A 23275-nucleotide genomic window follows, 5' to 3' on the forward strand; every position below is an offset into this window, starting at 1 on the left:
TAAAAGCCGTAGAGGAGGCTTCAATGCATTTGCTTTGCTTTGTTATTTACAAAATATAATATAATATAATATAATATACAATTTAAATAGTAGATTGATCATCTACATATCTGAGATTTAAACAAAAATAAATATATAAAGAAAGAAATACACATTTACACATTACATGATGACATGGGTTCGATTACTGGGGGTTCGATGCCCACTGTTGGGCCCTTGAGCAAGGCCCTGTACCCTCTCTGCTGTGTGTGCTTGATCAACAGTGTGTGAGGAGGCCAGATTCCATCTGCGTCCATCACACTGAATCTTAAATGAGCCATATGAATTGAATCATATGATCTTGATTCATTATAATTTGAAAAAAGTGAGATATTTATCTATATGTTGCAGTGCTATTTATTTATTAGTTAGTATTTAATATTTTATATAAGTTAATAGTTAATGCCTCGTTGTAATACAGGAGATATATGCATCTATAGTTGATGAAAGTGTGTGTGAGGGGGGTTAAAGGCGGAGGCCAGATTCCATCTGCGTCCATCACATTGAATCTTAAATGAGCCATATGAATTGAATCATATGATCTTGATTCATTATAATAAGTGAGATATTTATCTATATGTTGCAGTGCTATTTATTTATTAGTTAGTATTTAATATTTTATATAAGTTAATAGTTAATGCCTCGTTGTAATACAGGAGATATATGCATCTATAGTTGATGGTATCATCTATCGTAATTTTTTTTTTTTTGCTATGTCTGGACTACTCCTTTTTTATACTGCACCACCCTTAGTATTGTATTTTATTACTGTGCTGCCTTGCAACCATAGATAACCACAGCAGAAATGTTTTTCCAGTAGAATGGGATGCTCTGGAGCAGCTGGACATGACCCTAAGGTCACTAGGCCCCAAGGGCTATAAATCCCCCAGCATTGGGCTGTAGAGCTGCATTGCACATCCAATAGCTTTAGGATGAGTTAAAGTAGAATTTGTGCTCCAGCTCTAATCATTCAACATCAGTGCCTGACCTCACAATTGCTCTTCTGGCTGTGTGCAATCATTTTGTTACTGCAGTGTTCCAACATCTAGTGCAAAGCCTTCCCAGATAAGCAGATGCTGCACTTGCAGCAAAGGGGGGCGAACTCTGCCATGGCTATGCAGGATTAAACTGGCCCGCCTGTCATTGAGGTTCAAAACTGTGGGGAAATGACTTGTACTGGTAAAAAGTATCTGTTGTCTGGTTCAGCATTAATGTCAGGGGTTGTGGTATTTATTTTTGACATGACTATTACTTTATTCCTTCTTTATCACTTCTTTCTATGGCAGATACTGTCTAAGTATCATAGAAATTGTCTAAATATAAGATGTGACCAGCAGCATCCTAAATTCATGGATGTGGACTGGATTTCCTGAAGCCTCTTTTATTTATGTATTTATTTATTTATTAAGATGATCAAAATCAGAGTTAGTATGCTCTAAAAACAATCATATTATTATTGTATATTATATTAAATATATAGAAAGTTGGTAAAACATGGTGCATATATTTGAATAATCAGAATAACAGTGTGCATTTTAAGCTTCAGCTAAAACCGATGGAAACAGCTGATGGATTCGACCATTGCTCGTATGGGGGGGGTACGTGTTTATGGCACCAGTTTTACATACAAATTCAAACGTAACAATATTCGTTATATAAATATATTACAGTAAACAAATATATATTTATAAAAATGTAGCATCATAGAGACAAATCTCCTTCGTTCAGAATTAGGTTTTTGGGGTTATTTGCTCCTCTGACTCGTCCACCCCGATTTTGCGATCGGTGGTTGCGTCCGAGGATGGCCGCCGCTGTAAATAAGCAAGGAGCCGCAGCACCAATGGAGCCTTGTGTCCGACATGGAAGGGGCACTGCAGGCAATACAGTGAAGGTATAACGGGTTACGTTGAGTATGAACTCAGGGGGGGTGATTTGGGAGTGTTTCTGCCTTCGTGGCTCCTTTCAGTCGGATGCTGCTGCTGCTGCTGCTGCGGGGCGTCGCAGTGTTTCGCCTGTAGATTAGCGCGCGCGCTAGGCTAAACCCAGCAGTATCATCACGACATGGTGTTTGGGCCGCTGGGTTTATAAGGAACGGGGCAGTGTGGAGGGTCACAAGTGTTATTTAGTTTTACTGAAAAGGATGGAGTCTGAAAAAGTCTGGAATTTGAAGGGTGCAACGAGTCCTACACGCATAATGCCCGCTAACGTTAGCTAGCTGTGTGGGTTAGGAGCCGCGAGCCGCGAGCAAACACTCGGTCCCCCTGAAAGAGGAGCGAGTGTCCAAATAATCAGTCTTTATTAAAATGTGCTTTTAATGTGGCGATTTTCTTAACACTGCTAATTTTCCACATACAAAAAACACTGCCTGGATGCATTTTTGCAGTTGTCACTTGATGAAATGGTGATATAAAAAAAAACTGAATTAAGAATCTGATCAGATGTAAACAGTAAAGGGTAAATAGTCCCTTTTTAAAAAACATCCATTTCAGACCTTAATCATTTTATTGAAACACTTTTATTAAGTGGCATTAAAAGGCATTAAAAGACAGGGTTCAGGTTTGAGGTTTGGTGTGATTTTGTTAATTCAAAATTCAGCCTATTAGAATAAATTTTAATGGATTTTAATATGATTCATTAGGACTCTTGCTATTTTTTTGCAGTTGTCACTTTATAAGAATAATGTTATTAAAAACTGAATTAAGAATCTGATCAGATGTAAACAGTAAATGGTGAATAGTCCCTTTTTTAAAAACATCCATTTCAGACCTTAATCATTTTATTGAAACACTTTTGGCATTAAAAGACAGGGTTCAGGTTTGAGGTTTGGTGTGATTTTGTTAATTCAAAATTCAGCCTATTAGAATAAACTGAATTTTAATATGATTCATTAGGACTCTTGCTGCTTTTTTGCAGTTGTCACTTTATAAGATAATGTTATTAAAAACTGAATTAAAAGTCTGATCAGTCTGATGTAAACAGTGTGGTATTGAAATTTGAAAAGAAATATCAGTTTAGAATGGATGTTTTAGGTCTTTAAATATAATGTTTCTACCTTGATCCTTTAAGAGCTCCATAGATTCAGGCGTGGTACGATGTTTGATTCTGAGGTCAATTCCATTTTTGAAATTTTAGTGGTTTAAGGTCTTGATCTTTCAGAGTTTATGCACTTCACAGATACATTTGACTCGGTCAATCAAATATTTTAAATGATGTCTTACAAAACTATAAACAATACAAAAATAGAAAAGCGACATCTAGATAAGCTGATTTGACTTATTTCTATTTTTAGAAACTTTTAAAATAAAATCTCATCTCCAGCTGAGTGACGGTTGTTTTACATATGAAATCTTGCTGCTCTTCAGGTGTTGGAGTGTGGAGTGTGTGAGGACGTCTTTTCACTGCAAGGGGACAAGGTGCCTCGGCTACTGCTGTGCGGTCACACTGTTTGCCATGACTGTTTGACCCGCCTGCCTCTCCATGGCAGAGCTGTACGGTGTCCCTTTGACAGGCAGGCCACTGAACTGGGTGAGGAAAGACTGATCCTGTGCTCCCTGTATACCATGTTCTCTTTTTTACTTTGCTTTTAGGCAGCTGGTAGCACTGACTGTATGACTTGCAGAAAAGAATAGTTTAAAAAGAAGGGTTTAGTTTTGGCTATAAAACTATATAAAATTATTTTTATCTGTAGTAACTCTGGAAAGTTTGTTAAAATTGCTCTCAGGGGACTCTGGTGTCTGGGGTCTGAAGAAGAACTTTGCACTGCTCGAACTTCTTGAACGGCTGCAGAACGGCGCCTCAAATCAATCAGGGATGTCAGAGGATGCACTGCGAGAGATGGGAGAGGTTGGGACTATGTTTCTAACCAGTATAAATATAAAACAACTTCTGCATGTGAAAACCACCGCATTTACATATATCACATATTCAGCCTGCAGCAATTTAGCTCCGCCCACCCCATGAATTTACAGTGTATGAGCTAACTGCTTTAGCATTTTCAGATTAACATATTTTGCTTCCTCTTGTTGTCCTGCAGTGCATCATCCGCTGTGATGAGGACGAAAGCCACACTGCTTCGATGTACTGCACCGTGTGTGCCACCCATTTATGCGCTGAGTGTTCCCAGCTCACCCACTCCACCCGCACACTGGCCAAGCACCGCCGGGTTCCGCTGGCAGACAAACCTCACGAGAAGACCTTGTGCCTCCAGCACCAGGTGCATGCCATCGAGTTTGTCTGCCTGGAGGAGGGCTGCCAGCCAGGCCCACTCATGTGCTGCGTCTGCAAGGAGTATGGCAAGCATCAAGGACATAAGGTACTGAGTCCAATGTGATAATTGTACACACCCAGTTTAGCCCGGGCTAACATCATGCTTGCCACTCTAGCTTAATATCCGCAATGGACAGTGTGAGAAATTTACACTGATCAGCCATAGGATAACAATTGCACAGTTAGTTCTTAAAGGTAATGTGCTGAAAGCAGTTAGAAAGCAATGTTAGAATCTGAGCCAGTTTGGCAAGAACCAGATTGTGATGGCTTAGACGACTATCAGAAAATCTCCAGAACATCTGGCAGGTCTTGTGCCGTGTTTCCCGGTATGCAGTGGTCAGTACCTACCAAAAGTGGGGAAAGACAGGACAACCGGTGAACGTGTGCCCGAATCATGGGCACCATTGTTTCATTGATGCACATGGAGGTACCACAGGACACTTTCAGAGGTCTGGTATTAATGTTATGGCTGATAGATGTATATATCTAGTATAAATAGTCGAAAAGTAGTGACTTATAATTTCATCCTTTTTTATAGCACTCATTTTAACCTGAAAGGTCACCTAAGGTCACACCCATTTCTCAAAGCCTTTGTATGTCAGACACTAATGAAGAAAAATGTTTTTGTTTTTCTAAAATTAAATTATTTCCTGTTAAATTTGGTATGATAAGAAAACTTTGCATCTCATAATTATCGAATTCCTTCTTTCCTTCCCAGCACGCAGTTCTGGAAGCTGAGGCGAACCAAATCCGTGCTTCCATTTTGGACATGGCTCACTGTATTCGCACCTTCACTGAGGAAGTGTCTGAATACTCCAGGAAGCTCGTGGGCATCGTGCAGCAGATTGAGGGAGGTGAACAGATTGTGGAAGATGGTGTAGGCATGGCCCACACAGAACATGTAAGTACAAATTCTTTGGCACACTGCTGTGAGTGTGATTAATAATATACTCTACAGAGGATTCTCTTATTAGTTATTTTGGTGATTTTATATGAAATACAGATTGGAAAACAACCAGGATAATGTGTCTAATCTTTTCTGCAGAAGGCTGGTGTAGCTGCTGGTTTTTATTCCAGACAAGCCAAAAACAGACCACAGACTCCACTCATTTAATCAGATAGCTCGATCACATGCTGCTGCTGGAATGATGACCTGCAGTCACACCAGCCCAAAGTTATTACATGATTCATTCATATATATATATAGTAATTATCTATTTTATCAGCCTACTTTTGATATAAAATACATAATTCTCAGTCATTTATATGATAATCTACAGCCCTGTTGATCAACTCTCCCTGGCTGGCACAGGCAATGGATAGTGCACTTGGCAATGCCACACTGGGTGACTGGCTTTGCATGTATTGGAGGTGACATGTTTAGTCCTTACCCTCCCAGTATCGGGGGAATTGCTAGTGCTAGGGGGAGTTCTGAACGGGTGGGTCAATTGGCAGTACCAAATTCGTATAGTGTATATATAATGTGTATGGTCAGCGAGTGGCTTCAGTGCTGCCACATCTAAACAAGTCCATGTTGTCCTCAGGTTCCGGGGACTGCGGAGAATGCTCGATCGTGTGTGCGGGCGTATTTTGCTGACCTGCATGAGACACTGTGCCGTCAGGAGGAGATGGCGCTCAGCGTGGTAGACGCCCACGTAAGGGAGAGGCTGATCTGGCTCCGGCAGCAGCAGGAGGACATGACCATCCTGTTGTCTCAGGTGTCCACAGCCTGCCTGCACTGTGAGAAGACTCTGCAGCAGGTACAGCCAAAACAGCATACAGAACTGTGCAGTTGTTGGATCATGTGTGTTTGAGAACTAAGAGGAAACCTTTTTAAGAACACTGTTGTTTAAGCTGTTAAACTGTAGTGCTGAACAATTGTAATCAATGTGCAGGAACCATTGTGGGTGGTGGTGCAGTAGATTTTTAGGGTGATAAATGCAATTGGTCTTGAAACAGGATGACTGCAGGGTTGTTTTGGCAAAGCAAGAGATAAACAGACTACTGGAGACTCTGCAGAAGCAGCAGCAGCAGTTCACAGAGATGGCTGACCACGTTCAGCTGGACGCAGGCATCCCTGTCACGTTCACTAAGGTAAATGGTAACCCCAGCTGCTTCTGTCATATTTCTGCATGGATTAGGCATTCAGAGAAGATACACTATATGTCCAAATGTTTGTGGACACCCTTCTCATGAATGCATTCAGCTACTTGAAGTTGCACCCGTTCACAACACACACACACACACACACACACACACAGCTTATCTATTCCCTGTAGAAAAGAATTGCCACTAGATTAGGACTCTCTGGAGCAGATGAACATCAACATATGCATTATGCTTGGTGCTGTGTTCTCTGGAAGGATGGTATTGGTGCTGCATCTAATACTACTGAGTTCGAATGAGGTGGGGTGTTGATCAGTCAACATCCTGACTTCACTATCACTTTTGTCACTGAATGCAATCAGATGCTTGCATCTCACCACAAACATCTGGTTTGTAAGATGTAACATGAACCTATTGGCCCCTACATATTGCCATATAGCCCCTAGCATTGAGCTGAAGGAGCAGTGGTGCTCCAACCAATACTTTTGGAATGAGGTTGCTGAATGCCATCAAATCATCACAGCAATGCTCCAAAATTTAGTAGAAAGCCTTCCCTGGACAGTAGAGACAGTTACTCATTGCAGTAAGCAGCATTTTATTTTTTAATACTGTTGATTTCAGAAGGAATATGTGTCCCAGTACTTTTGTCCATATAGTGTACAAAACAGTTTGACACATTCTTTGATCCATGCTTTCAGAGACCAGAATTGTTGAATGTATTGGATATTGAATTATGTTTCAGGACAACCGTGTGCATATTGGCCCCAAGATGGAGATCCGGGTCGTGACGCTGGGTTTGGATGGCGCTGGTAAAACGACTATTCTCTTCAAACTGAAACAGGACGAATTCATGCAGCCCATACCAACTATAGGTAACACCATTCAGATAAAGGCAGATAAAATAGATATTAACTAGTTTAATTATATATGTAATATATTTGTTCTTGTAAATTTCAGGTTTTAATGTAGAAACTGTTGAATACAAAAATCTAAAATTCACCATCTGGGATGTGGGTGGCAAGCATAAACTCCGACCCCTTTGGAAGCACTATTATCTGAACACACAAGGTAGGCAATCTGCTGCTCAGTCCAGCACAACCTCTGACAGCATGAACATTTGTCATGAAATTCATTATTTGTCTGGAGCAGTTTCATTTCACTTTTGATGTCCTGGTTTTTGGTATGTGTTTTATTTTTTTATTTGTTCACTTTGAGTTAATTTTTTTGAGTTCATTTTTGGGAATTTCCCCACTGCGGGACTAATAAAGGACTATCTCTTATCTTACTCTTTGCTTTCTCTTGTGCTCTGCAGCGGTGGTTTTTGTAATTGACAGCTGTCACAGGGATAGGCTGATGGAGGCCCACAGTGAGCTGGCCAAGCTCCTGACTGAGAAAGAGCTGCGAGACGCTCTCCTGCTTATCTTTGCCAACAAACAGGTCAGACGGGGGTGTTATCTTGTTTTTGTCACTTAAGGCACAGCAGTAGGGCTGGTTGTTGTTCCCAGTCGACAAAACATTAAAGATGCCTTGTTTTTAATGCTGATTTCGAAGCAACACTTTATTTTAAATACATCCTTTTAAATTACAAACCTAAAGTGAGAATTTAGGTTTAGGAATGACTGTAAAGTACCAGTCCATAGCAGATTGGAGACCTAGTCTAGATTTTGGAACAAGCATTCTCATTGACTCAGGGATGTTTGTATAAGTGAATATTTTGCTATTGAAATTTGATTAAATGACAGCCATTTTTGATACTTTTATAGTGAGAGAATTTGGTCTATAAAATCTCTATACCATAAGAGGATAGAATTCCGATGCCTATTCCTACTCAGAAGGCCATCAGCCAGTTTTGAGTTGAGTCTGGTACACTGAAGCAGGGAAACCATTAAAGTGTGGTTTTGAAACCTTGCATTGTTATATATGTTATATAATCCTGCTATAATTTTAGGTTTCTCCTTGCAAAGATCCCTGATTACCTGTTTAGATCAGGTGTGCTCAGTCCTGGTACTCGAGATCTTCTACCCTGGAGAGTTCAGCTGCAACACCTCTGGTGCTCCTCTGAAGGCCTTCACTACCTAGATCATTGTGGATTCGTTGGAGTTAGAGCTTTTCAGGATGGTAGATCACTAGGACCATTAGATCATTAGATAGGTAGATCATTAGGCACCCCTGTTTTAGAGTATTTCAGTGAATTCCTTGATCCTCCAGGTCAAGGGTTGGGAACCACTAATCTAGAAGAGTATTTGTGTCGGTCAAGATCAAACATTTTCTGATTTGATTATCCTTGGATTTGAAGCCTGTGATTTAAAGTTAGGCTGAAAGTAGATCATGGTTAAATTCAGTAGACAGGCTAATATGTACAGATAATATGGCTAATATGTCATGCATGGTGTCCCCTTTTTTGCAGGATGTCCCTGGAGCTGTCTCGGTGGAGGAGATGACTGAGCTGTTGAGCCTACACAAGCTGTGCTGTGGCCGAAGCTGGCACATTCAGGGCTGTGATGCACGTAGTGGCATGGGCCTCCACGAGGGCCTGGACTGGCTCTCACGACAGCTGGTGGCTGCTGGGGTCCTAGATGTGGCCTAATGGGAGTGCTTCCCTTTCCCTCCCTTCCTTAAAAGGGATAGTGTGACTAAAATACGGCAGCATGGCTACCACTGAATGAAAGCTAGGGGAGACCAGTTAGCATGACCTCATTGGGACAACACCTCTCCAAGCTTTCTCACATTATTGGCAATGTTAGCATTTTTTGGGGGGGGAAGCTATACCTGTAAAGTTAACGTGCCCAACCTAACATATGGTCTCATGCTAACTGCACTTTCATTTGTTGTTAGCTGTGTTAGTTTTGCTATCCCTTGAATAGACTCACTTAAAAGGGTCCTGGGACCCGTTCACTTCTATTACTCACCCTACAACTTATCGTAATCCTCCATCATACTGTCGGTCTGCGCATAATTAGTATTGAAGCTTAGTGCTCTTGTGGCTTGGTGTGTTTATAATTGGGGCTGGTTTTAAGAATTCCTTCAAACTATTGAACTAACCCTAGGCCATTGTTTGGTCTGCAGTGATTTTCTTTTTTTTTTTTTACATTAGGTTAGGAAGACCATGCTCTTCTTGGCAATTTGAGAGTGTATATATGGTGAGGAAATAACATTCAGAGCCTTTTCTAAGAAGACAATATGAAAAGTGACCACAAAGCAGATCAAATAGTCGAGACAGTCTCATGGCATCTGTTACCACCTGGCCAGATGTGGCTGGGACAAAGTCGTTTAGGTATTTTTACCAAGGCAACACTAAGGTTTAGTGAGACAGAACAAAAGTATGCTTCTAAAGATTCATTATTTAACAAATGTGAAGTGCCTGTAGATGTTATTGTCTACTGGAGGAACAATATGATCACCAGTTGTAAAAGTGGTGACCGCTTTGCTAGTGGCCAGCATTAAAGTAATGGCCCCTTACTTCTGTATCCAACTGTTTCTATTTAGTTGTTCTTTTTTTATATGATATTTGAATTTTGCTTGGAAAGAATAGTGTGATATTTATTTATTGCAGTTTGTGGTCTTAAAAAAATTGGTGCAAGTGTGAATTCACCAGGTACAGAATAGCAGAAATGTTTGTTACATGAGATGAAGCATTGTTACTGGTTATTTATGGGTTGTTTTTTTAAAAGCAGTTTATGGTTTAGATGTTTTTTTTGTTTTTGTTTTTTTAGCTTAAGCACTATGCTGAGGGAAACCCATACCATGTTTTTCATTAACCTTCCCTCACATGGAGCAGAAAAAATAAGCTTTTCATAGGTAAAGTCCACCTGCTGCTTATTTCTAAAAAGCTCCTAGTGAAGCCAAGTCACACATTTATCAGTCTGCTCCATGCCTGACCTGAGAACAGTGGTCAATTCTTTAAATCTTAATATCCTTGATCCTAACAAACGTGTACTTTTTTTCTATTTAGACATGTGTACTTCATCTTCAACTTCATCTGTTTAGCTGTGGCAATACTGAAACAGGCACTGCCACCCTCAACACTTTCACCCTCTAAGCTAGCTGTTTTGACAAACCATCCTTTGGTTGAAACCATGTTTTTCTCATTGCTATGTAATGTTTTACTGGCTGTAGGTTAAAAGAGCATGTGTGAAGCCTTTCCCCTCATTCTTTAAGAGGAACCATAGTTTGTGACAGATTTCCTTCTTGATTTTGAAACCTCGTCAACAAGCACAGTGCACACTTACACCTTTGTTGTGAACTTGACAATGTTTTTTGTAATAAAAAAATAAACAATTGTAATGCTATAAAAAAATAACAATAAAGCAAACAAACGGCCCCTGTCAAGCTGATGAATACGATAACGATTGGAGAGAAAAAAAGTCTCTTTATTATACAAAATGATAACTGCACAGTTCAGATGGGTGTGAAATCTACTTGATGGTGATGTTTATGATGCTCAAGTCTTCGTATGGCTTGTCAGTCTTGGGATTGACCTTGACGTTGGAGATCCTCTGGACCACCTCCATGCCTTTGGTAGTTCTTCCAAATACTGTGTGCTTGTTGTCCAGCCATGGCTATGGGAAAGATTAGGACAGGTTAAGACGTTTGTACATTAAGCATGTTTGGTCAGGATGAGGATGTATAAGATGAGAGGTGTAACACTCAAAGGGAATGTGGAAAGAGAGGTCCAGACTGTAGTAATTACTTGGTGGTAAATGGGGGAGGGCAAATACTTTTTACATGACCTACTTTTTGATAGACTTCACCAAGTCTTAAACATATCCTGCATATTCATACATGATTCATACTGGTCATTGGGAGTATTTTGCTTTAAGGGAAACTTAAGTCATTAACACTTCTTCCATGACCGACACTGCTGGTAGGCTTTACATATAAAATTTCAGTAATTTATATAAATAATTCCCTCTAATATACATACACACGCCACTATTTCTTTACAACCTCCTTATATCCCAAATTGTAACAAATGGATATGCAGCAGCATTTGGGATTAAAGCTAATGAGGGACAGTTCAGTACAGTGACATACGGTGACTCATTACCTTGAGTAAAGCTTCAGTACTTATTTGACTGCTGGACGAGTCGTTAGGGATCTCACTCATTTCTGAGGGTGTTTTTACATCTACAGTTGGCTTACTCTGGTCCAAATCAGTTAACAAGTTAACAGGGAAAGTCCAAGCAAACCATGTGAGAATGTTCTCTCTGCTTACTGGTCAGACCTGTCTGGGGTGGGAGCACGAAGGTAAATACAGGAAGATGGTCCTGCGTTCTGGACTAGTGCAGATATCTGCAGTTTAACATGGAGCAACGGCAGAGATGGCATCTGTATATAGCAGTAGTAATTATCCATTAGCTCAAACGTGAAGAGTACACCCAATAGTCGGGTCAGACTGAGGTCAGATCACGTTCTCACCACAAACAAACGCTCCAGAGAAGAAAGACAATAAATAAAGCAAGCCTTACAGTGGGAACCACAGTGATGAAGAACTGCGAGCCGTTGGTTCCTGGGCCTGCGTTGGCCATGCTTAGCGTGTATGGGCGATCATGCCTCAGAGTAGCATGAAACTCATCCTCAAACTCTCCACCCCAGATGCTCTCTCCTCCCATGCCTGTCCCTGTGGGGTCTCCTGTCTGAATCATGAAACCCTGTGCAGACAAGCATACCAGATTATTAGTCTTACATTTTTTCCAAACAGTGAAACTGGCTTAAGCCAAAGCCTTCTACAACTAAACAAGAGTAAACATATAAATCATTCTATAATAAATAAATAAATAAATAAATAAATAATACCAGGACACAACCATTAGCTATCCAGTTGTATCCTGGGTACATTAGAATGTACACAATAGGTACATAAATGCTGCTGTGGTTCTCAAACTAGAGCCGCAGTACCCCAGAGAACCCTGGGATAAGTAAAAAGTGAGTATACCTTGATGACACGATGGAATATGTGGCCATTGTAGTAACCGTTCCGGCTGTGGACACAGAAGTTTTCCACCGTTTTCGGGCACCTACAAAGCCAACCATGACATCAAAATAAATGACTGAGGGGTTCTGCTAAAGACAACTTTAACGAATAGAATAATAGATGAAATACACACTCCACAGGAAAAAGCTTTATGTGAAGGTCTCCCATTGTGGTGTGGATGATGGCACTGTCGGAGACCCTCTTTGGCCCTTCTGCCTGAGTGGCAGCCATAACCTCCTCCTTGGATGGCTTCTCATTGAAGATATCCCTGTCAGAATCAGCACTTTTGGTGTCCTCTGGTTCCCTCTTTGTAAACTGTTGGGGGGAGGGATTGAAGAAAAAAATATATATATTTGATTTATTAATAAAAAAAAAAATTGTTTTCCTTAAAAGACTGAATGCCAAAATCAAGAGCAGTTAGGTGATCCTAGATGAACTGTCTGAAAATTTTCAACTATTCTACTGTGCAGTGTGGTACGGTGTACTATGGGCACTAATCTGAATCCAGAACTACCCATACCCTAGTTAAGTACCTGTGTTCCTTTAGGAGGGGCAATCAAATTCCACCAAATATACCACCAAAATGAGACATACATCATTTATCATGTAGCTGAACTGCTTTCAACAATCAAGAACCCACACCCACCCTGCTACACCAAGTGTTACATTCTTCTCCTGGTCAGCAATATTTTCCACAACCAATTTATATGAATTCTCACCATGTAGAAGCGGTTTTTCTTAAAGGCTGTGCAGAAGATGGTGGGGTCAGCACTGGTACTCTGTAAAGCAGGGTTATCAGAGGCTTTCATCTCTATGGTGGGAGCTGCTTTCAGGGATTTTGCCACCCCCTGGAAAAGACTCAACTGCACCACACGGATGTTCTCTTGCTTTCCCAAGATGCGAACGCACCTGAGCAGAGATGGAGAACATGATGATTGGAGCACCACAATGATTTTAAAGCTGCAATTTTAAGGTAAAAATGCTACATAATGTTGCTTTAAACACACATGACTCAAGCCAAGTCAAATAACGTACAACAACAACATGTACTGTACGTCCTCAAAACATGACATACCTGTTCGTCTCCACGTTGATGACCTTGATGCCCAACATGGTTCCGTAAAGCACAAAGTGGCCCGTCTCATCAAAGATGATGTTGGTCAGGCGGATCCCATCCACCTTCTCCAGCTCTCTCTCCACAGCCATCCTACGACCAAACTCCATGTCTGGCAGCTGCTGCCTCATCTGCTGAAGCTCTGTGAACATCTGTACATGTACAAGAAATAATAAATACACCCAAATAAGAGAAGAATCCTATACAGCATCTTTATTTTTAAGAGAGTAGAAACTGTCACTTAAAACAAGTCAAATTCTACTGCATTATTCTATGGATTCAGTTCTATGAATTGTCAAAATTTCCCTATGGGATCAACAAAGCAATTTTGTAAATCAGTAGAAAGTAACATACCGTTAGGGATTCATCGAATACTCTCATCAGCTTCCCCGTGAGGAAGCGGAATATCCTCACTTTGCGGTCAGTTGCCATAGTTGCCATCTTTTTGCCGTCATAAGAAAACGCCAGGCAGGTGGGATACGTTTTACATTTCGCAAACTCATACAAGTCTGTGTCCGTCTTATACTCCCAGTCCACCTGCCTGGGGAACTTAAATTCACTCGGGAGGCCAGTCCAGTACTCCAGCATGCCGGCTCTGTCCGCCGAGACGATGACCCGATATCTGGGATTGAGGCGGATCTGCGAGAGCGGAGAGGTGTGCATCTTCTCAAAAGTGTGCAGCGGCTTGTTGTCTCCGCGTCCATCGTAGACAAAGATCTTTCCAGTAGACTTCTCAGAACAGGCCACGGTCGAGATGGCGTCACCTGGATTATAGATCCATTCGCACTGACCCGGGTGGAACCTGACAGACAGAAACCGCATGTTTGAACATTCCCTGTAAAGCATGCAAAGTTTAGGGCATGCAAGCTTTTCCACTAAGGGTTGAAGTGGCTGCTGGTTTGCCTTCTATTTAATTACTAGATTTAATTCAACTGGAAAAATGTTTTTCCTGAAGAAAACGCATGATTGTGGAGATTCATGTGTTTCCAAGCAGTTGATTGCTATATTGTTGCTTTGGTGAGCCAGGTGGTTACTATGCTGTTGCTAAGCAGCTGCTATTGTGTCCCAGGTGGCCGCTAGGGTGTTGCTGGTAGCTATATTCCTGCTATGGTGTCCCAAGGTGGTTACTATGCAGTCCACCCAAGGTGGATGCTATGCTGATCACAGCTGTTACCATGATGTTGCTGAGCAGTTCCTATAGGATCCCAAGTGGGTACTCTGCGGTTGCTATGCTGTTTCTAGGGAGCTGCTATTGTGTATCAGGTGGTTGCTATACAGTTCCAAGTGGTTGCTATGATGCTGCCAGGCAATCAATAGGATGATGCTATGCTGATCATAGTAACTCCTGATCTGGCTCACTATGGTATCTCAGGCCAGTGTTCTGTAGGTGCTACACCTGGTGTCCCAGGTGGTTACTATGCAGTTTTTAGGTGGTTGCAACGCTGATCACAGTGGTTACAATGGTGTTACTAAGCAGTTGACATGTGTCCCAGGTGGTTGCTATGCAGCTGGTATGCTGTTAGTAAGCAGTTACTAAGTGCTGTTAACTAATTGCAATTCCCAAGATGACAGTTGACAGGGTTCTACATTTCTATGTGTTTGCTCTGCTACAAAAGGTGGTCTCTTACCCAAGTTTGAGCATGTTGATCATGTCGAAATTCACAACGTCAAAAACCTTCATAGCCTGATCATCACCAACAGTGCAGAGTAGAGCTCCCTCTGCACTGACCGAAATGCACTCAATCACACCTGCAGACAAAGACAGACATTGGCACGGTCAATTACTATATTTACAGGCACATAATAGAAACTGGACTGAACTAAGATGTTTACAGCAGCTGTATAAAGGGCTATTCTACATAGTCTTGTTTACATCCCCACTTCTGCAGGTGGCCACTTGTACAACATGGACAGTGGACATTTGTGAGGGTGAAAAAGCTGTTGGCACGTGCGTTATTACTGACTGAAAAACTTTACACTTTGGTTTACACATTGAGGTCTACCTCAAAATATCCACCAAATGTATTAATGTTTTTAAGGAACTAAGGCAGGCTCAACAAGCTCAGACTACAAGAAGGATAGCCATATCATTACACCATCAGTCAGCCCAATACTGAACCAGTGGTGAGCATTTAAACGTTTGAAGGAGCACTTAAACTAGGGATGCACCGATCCGGCTTTTTCAGTTTTGATACTCATACATACAATTTGCATATCGGTCGATACCCGATACCAGTCTAATACCATTGCTGAATTATTAAAACGTATCTCTCATCCTGTGGGAGAGACTAAAGACATCAGGATTTTCTTAAACCACTTACTTAAATTACTTTATATAACAAATTAATACATATTCATCTTGTACTAAATTTACATTTGTAATTTATTTATCAGTCTCACACCAACAAATGAAAGTGAAGGACCGGTTCCATGGATCGGCCTAATTATCCGATACCTGATCCAGCTAATTTTGTTAATATCATTATATTGAATAATATTCAATCCTAAAATCGGATCGGTGCATCCCTAACTTAAACAGTAATAAACACTAGACCAATTAACAGATCAACTGATTGCAAAAGCAACACACTTAGGTGGCTCCGAAAATGCTTGACAAACTCTATTCCCTCATCCTCTTTCTTCTTCCAGAACTTCACATGGCCATCTTGACTTGCCGTAATAACAAAGTCTGTTCTGTGGACAAAGAGAAAACACATTACGTTAGTACTGCACTCATGAAGAGCCACAGCAATGCATGTTCTAAGAAAGCAGCTAGTAGTGTCTAAGCCAATGCAGCATCACTAGACCCAGGCCAGAATCACAATCGGAGTGGACTTTAAAATGTGATCAGAAGGGCTCCAGAACCTGGATTAAAAACCACTACCTAGCAACAAACTTAAGACAACCAGCTTCATACATTTCAGAGTTGAATTTGGTGTTAAAGTACATTAATCTGTAAATAAAGCCCAGGTTTGAAGACTAGACTGTAGTGAGCTCCACTCTGAGCAAAGTGACACTAAATAAAGGTAAGGCAATCTAAACAAATCAGAGCAAATCAGAAGACAGATAAACAGACAGTAATTCATGGCCCAAAACGTAAACTTGTTGAAGGCAACTTACTTGGTACACACAATATGGGAGATAATGTCTCTGTGCATGTAGCTCCGTTCATACATGGCTGCGGACGGCAAGTTGTCCAGATACACTCTTTCATACTCAAGAACTGCGGATAAAAAAAAAAAAACAGGGCTCTGGGTAATTATACAAGTTTATGAAATTGATTTTAAAAATATATAATCAGTGTTTCTCAGATAATTTAATACAATGTTGTTTTTTAATGTATGGGTTTATCACATTTATCTGTCTGCTCAGCACAGTGATTTATCAGTCTACTCAGGCTTTAGCAGAGTTCACTAACACACTGAGATAAATAACTGATCAGCACAGTGATTTATCAGTCTACTCAGGCTTTAGTAGAGTTCAGTAACACTGAGATCAATAACTGATCAGCACAGTGATTTATCAGTCTACTCAGGCTTTAGCAGAGTTCACTAACACACTGAGATAAATAACTGATCAGCACAGTGATTTATCAGTCTACTCAGGCTTTAGTAGAGTTCAGTAACACTGAGATCAATAACTGATCAGCACAGTGATTTATCAGTCTACTCAGGCTTTAGTAGAGTTCAGTAACACTGAGATCAATAACTGATCAGCACAGTGATTTATCAGTCTACTCAGGCTTTAGTAGAGCTCAGTAACACTGAGATAAATAACTGATCAGCACAGTGATTTATCAGTCTACTCAGGCTTTAGTAGAGCTCAGTAACACTGAGATAAATAACTGATCAGCACAGTGATTTATCAGTCTACTCAGGCTTTAGTAGAGCTCAGTAACACTGAGATAAATAACTGATCAGCACAGTGATTTATCAGTCTACTCAGGCTTTAGTAGAGCTCAGTAACACTGAGATTAATAACTGATCAGCACAGTGATTTATCAGTCTACTCAGGCTTTAGTAGAGCTCAGTAACACTGAGATAAATAACTGATCAGCACAGTGATTTATCAGTCTACTCAGGCTTTAGTAGAGCTCAGTAACACTGAGATAAATAACTGATCAGCACAGTGATTTATCAGTCTACTCAGGCTTTAGTAGAGTTCAGTAACACTGAGATAAATAACTGATCAGCACAGTGATTTATCAGTCTACTCAGGCTTTAGTAGAGCTCAGTAACACTGAGATAAATAACTGATCAGCACAGTGATTTATCAGTCTACTCAGGCTTTAGTAGAGCTCAGTAACACTGAGATAAATAACTGATCAGCACAGTGATTTATCAGTCTACTCAGGCTTTAGTAGAGCTCAGTAACACTGAGATAAATAACTGATCAGCACAGTGATTTATCAGTCTACTCAGGCTTTAGTAGAGCTCAGTAACACTGAGATAAATAACTGATCAGCACAGTGATTTATCAGTCTACTCAGGCTTTAGTAGAGCTCAGTAACACTGAGATTAATAACTGATCAGCACAGTGATTTATCAGTCTACTCAGGCTTTAGTAGAGCTCAGTAACACTGAGATTAATAACTGATCACACAGTGATTTATCAGTCTACTCAGGCTTCTGTTGGAGTAACTGTCTCTACTGTCCAGGGAAAGCGGCTTGCTACTAGATTTTGTAGAATTGCTGTGAGGATTTATGAGATCAGATGTTGGATAAAGACGCCCCCCCCACCTCCACCTCCATTTTGGGGGGTTTTATACCCCTCTAGCCCACACTTGGTATTAGGCAGCATGGTGCCAATAGGTTCATGTTTATCTGCTCCAGAGAGTCCTATTCTATTGGCAGTACTTCTCTACAGGGACTAGACCAGCTGTGTGTGTAGCTGGGTCAGCAATGGGTGCAACTTGGAGTAGCCATATGCATTTATTAGAAGAGATGTCCAAAAATATTCGGACATAGGTATCGTATGTAATATGCATAAACTATTAAACACTTATCATTTATATTATACCCATAATATAAATGATAAGTGTTTAATAGTTTATGCATATTACATACGATACCTATGTCCGAATATTTTTAAGTTAAGACAGACAACCGCTGTGTGTCTCTCAGACCCAGGCTGCTCTACTCTATCTTCGCGGTCCACCTTAAATGCGGCAGCAGACGCACACAGGGCTGCGCGGCGCCGCACCGCTTCCACCGCAGCTTTTAAGGTGGAACGGGAGCGAAAGCAGATCCACCCCAACCGAACTGTCCCGGCTAGGTACATAAACTCACCCTTTCTCTTCTTTGTCTGAACAGCCTCAGTGGGCATTGGACCGACCCACCCGTCCTCCCCATCCTCGTCTTCGTCTAATTTGCGTTTGTTTTCTGAACTTTCCTGCCCCGCGTCCGCAGCCATGTTTCAAATACAGCTTTCCTCGGCGGCGTTCTCACAGACTAGGGTCTGCTCGGCTGCCGCCACAGCGCCCCCTGTCGATGCGGAGCTCAAACAACCCGAGCTGGGAGCATCCCACTAAAACTCTCTTTACCAGTGAGGAAGTTGTTCAATCTTAGATTTATTTGTAGCTAAGATTTTAGCAGAGCTTAATAATAATGTGCAGTAATAATAATAATGTAACACTGATCAATAACTGATCAGCACAGTGATTTATCAGTCTACTCAGGCTTTAGTAGAGCTCAGTAACACTGAGATAAATAACTGATCAGCACAGTGATTTATCAGTCTACTCAGGCTTTAGTAGAGCTCAATAACACACTGAGATCAATAACTGATCAGCACAGTGATTTATCAGTCCACTCAGGCTTTAGTAGAGCTCAGTAACACTGAGATCAATAACTGATCAGCACAGTGATTTATCAGTCTACTCAGGCTTTAGTAGAGCTCAGTAACACACTGAGATTAATAACTGATCAGCACAGTGATTTATCAGTCCACTCAGGCTTTAGTAGAGCTCAGTAACACTGAGATAAATAACTGATCAGCACAGTGATTTATCAGTCTACTCAGGCTTTAGTAGAGCTCAGTAACACTGAGATAAATAACTGATCAGCACAGTGATTTATCAGTCTACTCAGGCTTTAGTAGAGCTCAATAACACACTGAGATCAATAACTGATCAGCACAGTGATTTATCAGTCCACTCAGGCTTTAGTAGAGCTCAGTAACACTGAGATAAATAACTGATCAGCACAGTGATTTATCAGTCTACTCAGGCTTTAGTAGAGCTCAATAACACACTGAGATAATTACCTGATCAGCACAGTGATTTATCAGTCTACTCAGGCTTTAGTAGAGCTCAGTAACACTGAGATAATTACCTGATCAGCACAGTGATTTATCAGTCTACTCAGGCTTTAGTAGAGCTCAGTAACACTGAGATAAATAACTAATCAGCACAGTGATTAATCAGTCCACTCAGGCTTTAGTAGAGCTCAGTAACACACTGAGATAAATAACTGATCAGCACAGTGATTTATCAGTCTACTCAGGCTTTAGTAGAGCTCAGTAACACTGAGATAAATAACTGATCAGCTCAGTGATTTATCAGTCTACTCAGGCTTTAGTAGAGCTCAGTTACACTGAGATAAATAACTGATCAGCACAGTGATTTATCAGTCTACTCAGGCTTTAGTAGAGCTCAGTAACACTGAGATTAATAACTGATCAGCACAGTGATTTATCAGTCTACTCAGGCTTTAGTAGAGCTCAGTAACACTGAGATAAATAACTGATCAGCACAGTGATTTATCAGTCTACTCAGGCTTTAGTAGAGCTCAGTAACACACTGAGATAAATAACTGATCAGCACAGTGATTTATCAGTCTACTCAGGCTTTAGTAGAGCTCAGTAACACTGAGATAAATAACTGATCAGCACAGTGATTTATCAGTCTACTCAGGCTTTAGTAGAGCTCAGTAACACTGAGATAAATAACTGATCAGCACAGTGATTTATCAGTCTACTCAGGCTTTAGTAGAGCTCAGTAACACTGAGATTAATAACTGATCAGCTCAGTGATTTATCAGTCTACTCAGGCTTTAGTAGAGCTCAATAACACACTGAGATAAATAACTGATCAGCACAGTGATTTATCAGTCCACTCAGGCTTTAGTAGAGCTCAGTAACACTGAGATCAATAACTGATCAGCACAGTGATTTATCAGTCTACTCAGGCTTTAGTAGAGCTCAGTTACACTGAGATAAATAACTGATCAGCACAGTGATTTATCAGTCTACTCAGGCTTTAGTAGAGCTCAGTAACACTGAGATAAATAACTGATCAGCACAGTGATTTATCAGTCTACTCAGGCTTTAGTAGAGCTCAGTAACACACTGAGATAAATAACTGATCAGCACAGTGATTTATCAGTCTACTCAGGCTTTAGTAGAGCTCAGTAACACTGAGATAAATAACTGATCAGCACAGTGATTTATCAGTCTACTCAGGCTTTAGTAGAGCTCAATAACACACTGAGATAAATAACTGATCAGCACAGTGATTTATCAGTCTACTCAGGCTTTAGTAGAGCTCAGTAACACTGAGATAAATAACTGATCAGCTCAGTGATTTATCAGTCTACTCAGGCTTTAGTAGAGCTCAGTAACACTGAGATAAATAACTGATCAGCACAGTGATTTATCAGTCTACTCAGGCTTTAGTAGAGCTCAGTAACACTGAGATAAATAACTGATCAGCACAGTGATTTATCAGTCTACTCAGGCTTTAGTAGAGCTCAGTAACACTGAGATAAATAACTGATCAGCACAGTGATTTATCAGTCTACTCAGGCTTTAGTAGAGCTCAGTAACACTGAGATAAATAACTGATCAGCACAGTGATTTATCAGTCTACTCAGGCTTTAGTAGAGCTCAGTAACACTGAGATAAATAACTGATCAGCACAGTGATTTATCAGTCTACTCAGGCTTTAGTAGAGCTCAGTAACACTGAGATTAATAACTGATCAGCACAGTGATTTATCAGTCTACTCAGGCTTTAGTAGAGCTCAGTAACACTGAGATTAATAACTGATCAGCTCAGTGATTTATCAGTCTACTCAGGCTTTAGTAGAGCTCAGTAACACTGAGATAAATAACTGATCAGCTCAGTGATTTATCAGTCTACTCAGGCTTTAGCAGAGTTCACTAACACACTGAGATAAATAACTGATCAGCACAGTGATTTATCAGTCTACTCAGGCTTTAGTAGAGCTCAGTAACACTGAGATTAATAACTGATCAGCACAGTGATTTATCAGTCTACTCAGGCTTTAGTAGAGCTCAGTAACACACTGAGATAAATAACTGATCAGCAATATGCAGGCCTGTTTGGCTTCTACACCTATAGGCTTAGTTTTGGAGTTGGTATCTCTCAAAACCAAACACGGATTGTGAAGTAGTAAGTCGTTCAGTCTGCTGGGGCACTGTGTTTTACCCTCAGCCCCTCTTTTTGGACCTTTAGAGATTCACCCAGGTGTCAAATTGTACTGGGCTCAGATACAGCTAAGCAAAAGTCTGCAACATGGTTAGTCAAAATGTACTGGGCTCATCTACAGCTAAGCAAAACTGTAGGAACCTATGGAACCCACTTTGAACCCCTCCTGGTCCCATTACTGGCATCCATATGAGGGGCCATCGTGACACCTGTGGACAAAACTTTCTGGTTTCTAGTTGAGCTGACATGCCCTGTACTACATTCCTTCCTCCGGAAGCTAAGAAAGGCCCGTCTCCCTCCACCCATCCTCACCCTCTTCTATAGAGGGACCATAGAGAGCATCCTAAGCAGCTGCATCACTGCCTGCTTTGGGACCTGCACAGCCTCTGACCACAAGACCCTCCAACGCATTGTGAGGACAGCTGAGAGGATCATCGGAGTCTCTCTCCACTCCGTCATGGACATTTACACTGCCCGCTGCATCCACAAAGCAACCAGCATTGTGGATGACTCCACCCCCCCGTTCACACAGACTGTTCTGCAGTCCGCAGCATCCGGTCCAACATGACCAGACTCTGCAACAGCTTCTTCCCCCAAGCCATCAGACTTCTCAACTCCACTCAACTTCTGAACTGATGTCTTTTCTGCTACATGCTCCCTCTCTCTCTCTCTCTCTCTCCAACCATTTACCCCAGATAAAATGGAAAGCATTTTTTTGCACAAAGCATTTTGCACTAATAACCTTACTACCTCACTGGACTCAATATTTATTACACACTGCAGAATTTGCACACTACCGCCAATTATTTATTATTCTCTGTCTGTACTGTGTTGTGTTGTCTGTCCGCACTTGTTTGTGTTGCACTTGTGTTTTGTATGCACTGTCTATGTTGCACCATGGTCCTGGAGGAACGTTGTTTCGTTTCACTGTGTACTCTGTATGAAGCTGAAATGACAATAAAACCCACTTGACTTGACTTGACTAATCATCCCGTGTAGTTCCAGTAGTCTGCTAATTAGCAAGACTCTATTGGGATCATTATTTTCTGACCACACTACATTTATGTTTACTAACCAGTTAAGAGAGCTCCAGCTGTGAAATGTTTTACAGCAGATCCAGACCAAGCTTTAGATAGAACCACATTTTGCTTATTAGCTGGCTAACTAGCTGTCTAACTACCTTTTTTGGCTGTTAACTCAGTGTGAATAAATGTGTTCAATAACTGTATTATTAAATAATTGTATAAGGCTGCAAAATGCATTATAACTAACTTACCACTAGATGTCGCTGCTACGTTACTAACTATCCAGTGGTGCAGCTGTGTGTG

General features: G+C 41.0%; 2 protein-coding genes across 2 annotated transcripts; one reads left to right on the forward strand and one right to left on the reverse strand.

The window, feature by feature from the left end:
• Positions 1–1831: 1831 nt before the first annotated feature.
• trim23 (tripartite motif containing 23) lies at positions 1832–10731 on the forward strand. The gene is made up of 11 exons (XM_072658123.1): positions 1832–1930; positions 3402–3564; positions 3761–3882; positions 4073–4351; positions 5024–5206; positions 5850–6065; positions 6265–6399; positions 7154–7283; positions 7369–7479; positions 7724–7848; positions 8819–10731. The coding sequence occupies exons 1-11, from the start codon at positions 1841–1843 to the stop codon at positions 8996–8998; spliced, it is 1734 nt and encodes a 577-aa protein (XP_072514224.1). The 5' UTR covers positions 1832–1840; the 3' UTR covers positions 8999–10731.
• Positions 10732–10760: 29 nt separating this feature from the next.
• Positions 10761–18936, reverse strand: ppwd1 (peptidylprolyl isomerase domain and WD repeat containing 1). Its single transcript, XM_072658122.1, has 11 exons — positions 18788–18936; positions 16620–16722; positions 16090–16193; positions 15128–15248; positions 13854–14301; positions 13461–13651; positions 13105–13294; positions 12519–12700; positions 12347–12428; positions 11880–12062; positions 10761–10970 (listed from the first exon to the last, which is right to left on the reverse strand). Exons 1-11 carry the CDS (start codon positions 18909–18911, stop codon positions 10827–10829), a joined length of 1872 nt encoding a protein of 623 aa, XP_072514223.1. The 5' UTR covers positions 18912–18936; the 3' UTR covers positions 10761–10826.
• Between the last annotated feature and the right edge of the window lie 4339 nt (positions 18937–23275).

This window comes from Salminus brasiliensis, chromosome 16 (assembly GCF_030463535.1).
Source record: "Salminus brasiliensis chromosome 16, fSalBra1.hap2, whole genome shotgun sequence".
NCBI lineage: Eukaryota > Metazoa > Chordata > Actinopteri > Characiformes > Bryconidae > Salminus > Salminus brasiliensis.

Bases quoted from the DNA above. Each gene is read 5' to 3' on its own strand.
- trim23 (XM_072658123.1), top strand. From the start codon at position 1,841: ATGGCCGCCGCTGTAAATAAGCAAGGAGCCGCAGCACCAATGGAGCCT. The intron at 6,066-6,264 runs GTACAGCCAAAA...GTCTTGAAACAG, and splicing joins GTGAGAAGACTCTGCAGCAG to GATGACTGCAGGGTTGTTTT. The intron at 7,480-7,723 runs GTAGGCAATCTG...TGTGCTCTGCAG, and splicing joins CTATTATCTGAACACACAAG to CGGTGGTTTTTGTAATTGAC.
- ppwd1 (XM_072658122.1), bottom strand. From the start codon at position 18,911: ATGGCTGCGGACGCGGGGCAGGAAAGTTCAGAAAACAAACGCAAATTA. The intron at 14,302-15,127 runs GTAAGAGACCAC...TCTGTCTGTCAG, and splicing joins ATCAACATGCTCAAACTTGG to GTTCCACCCGGGTCAGTGCG. The intron at 10,971-11,879 runs GTAAGGCTTGCT...TCTTTCCCATAG, and splicing joins TCATCACTGTGGTTCCCACT to CCATGGCTGGACAACAAGCA.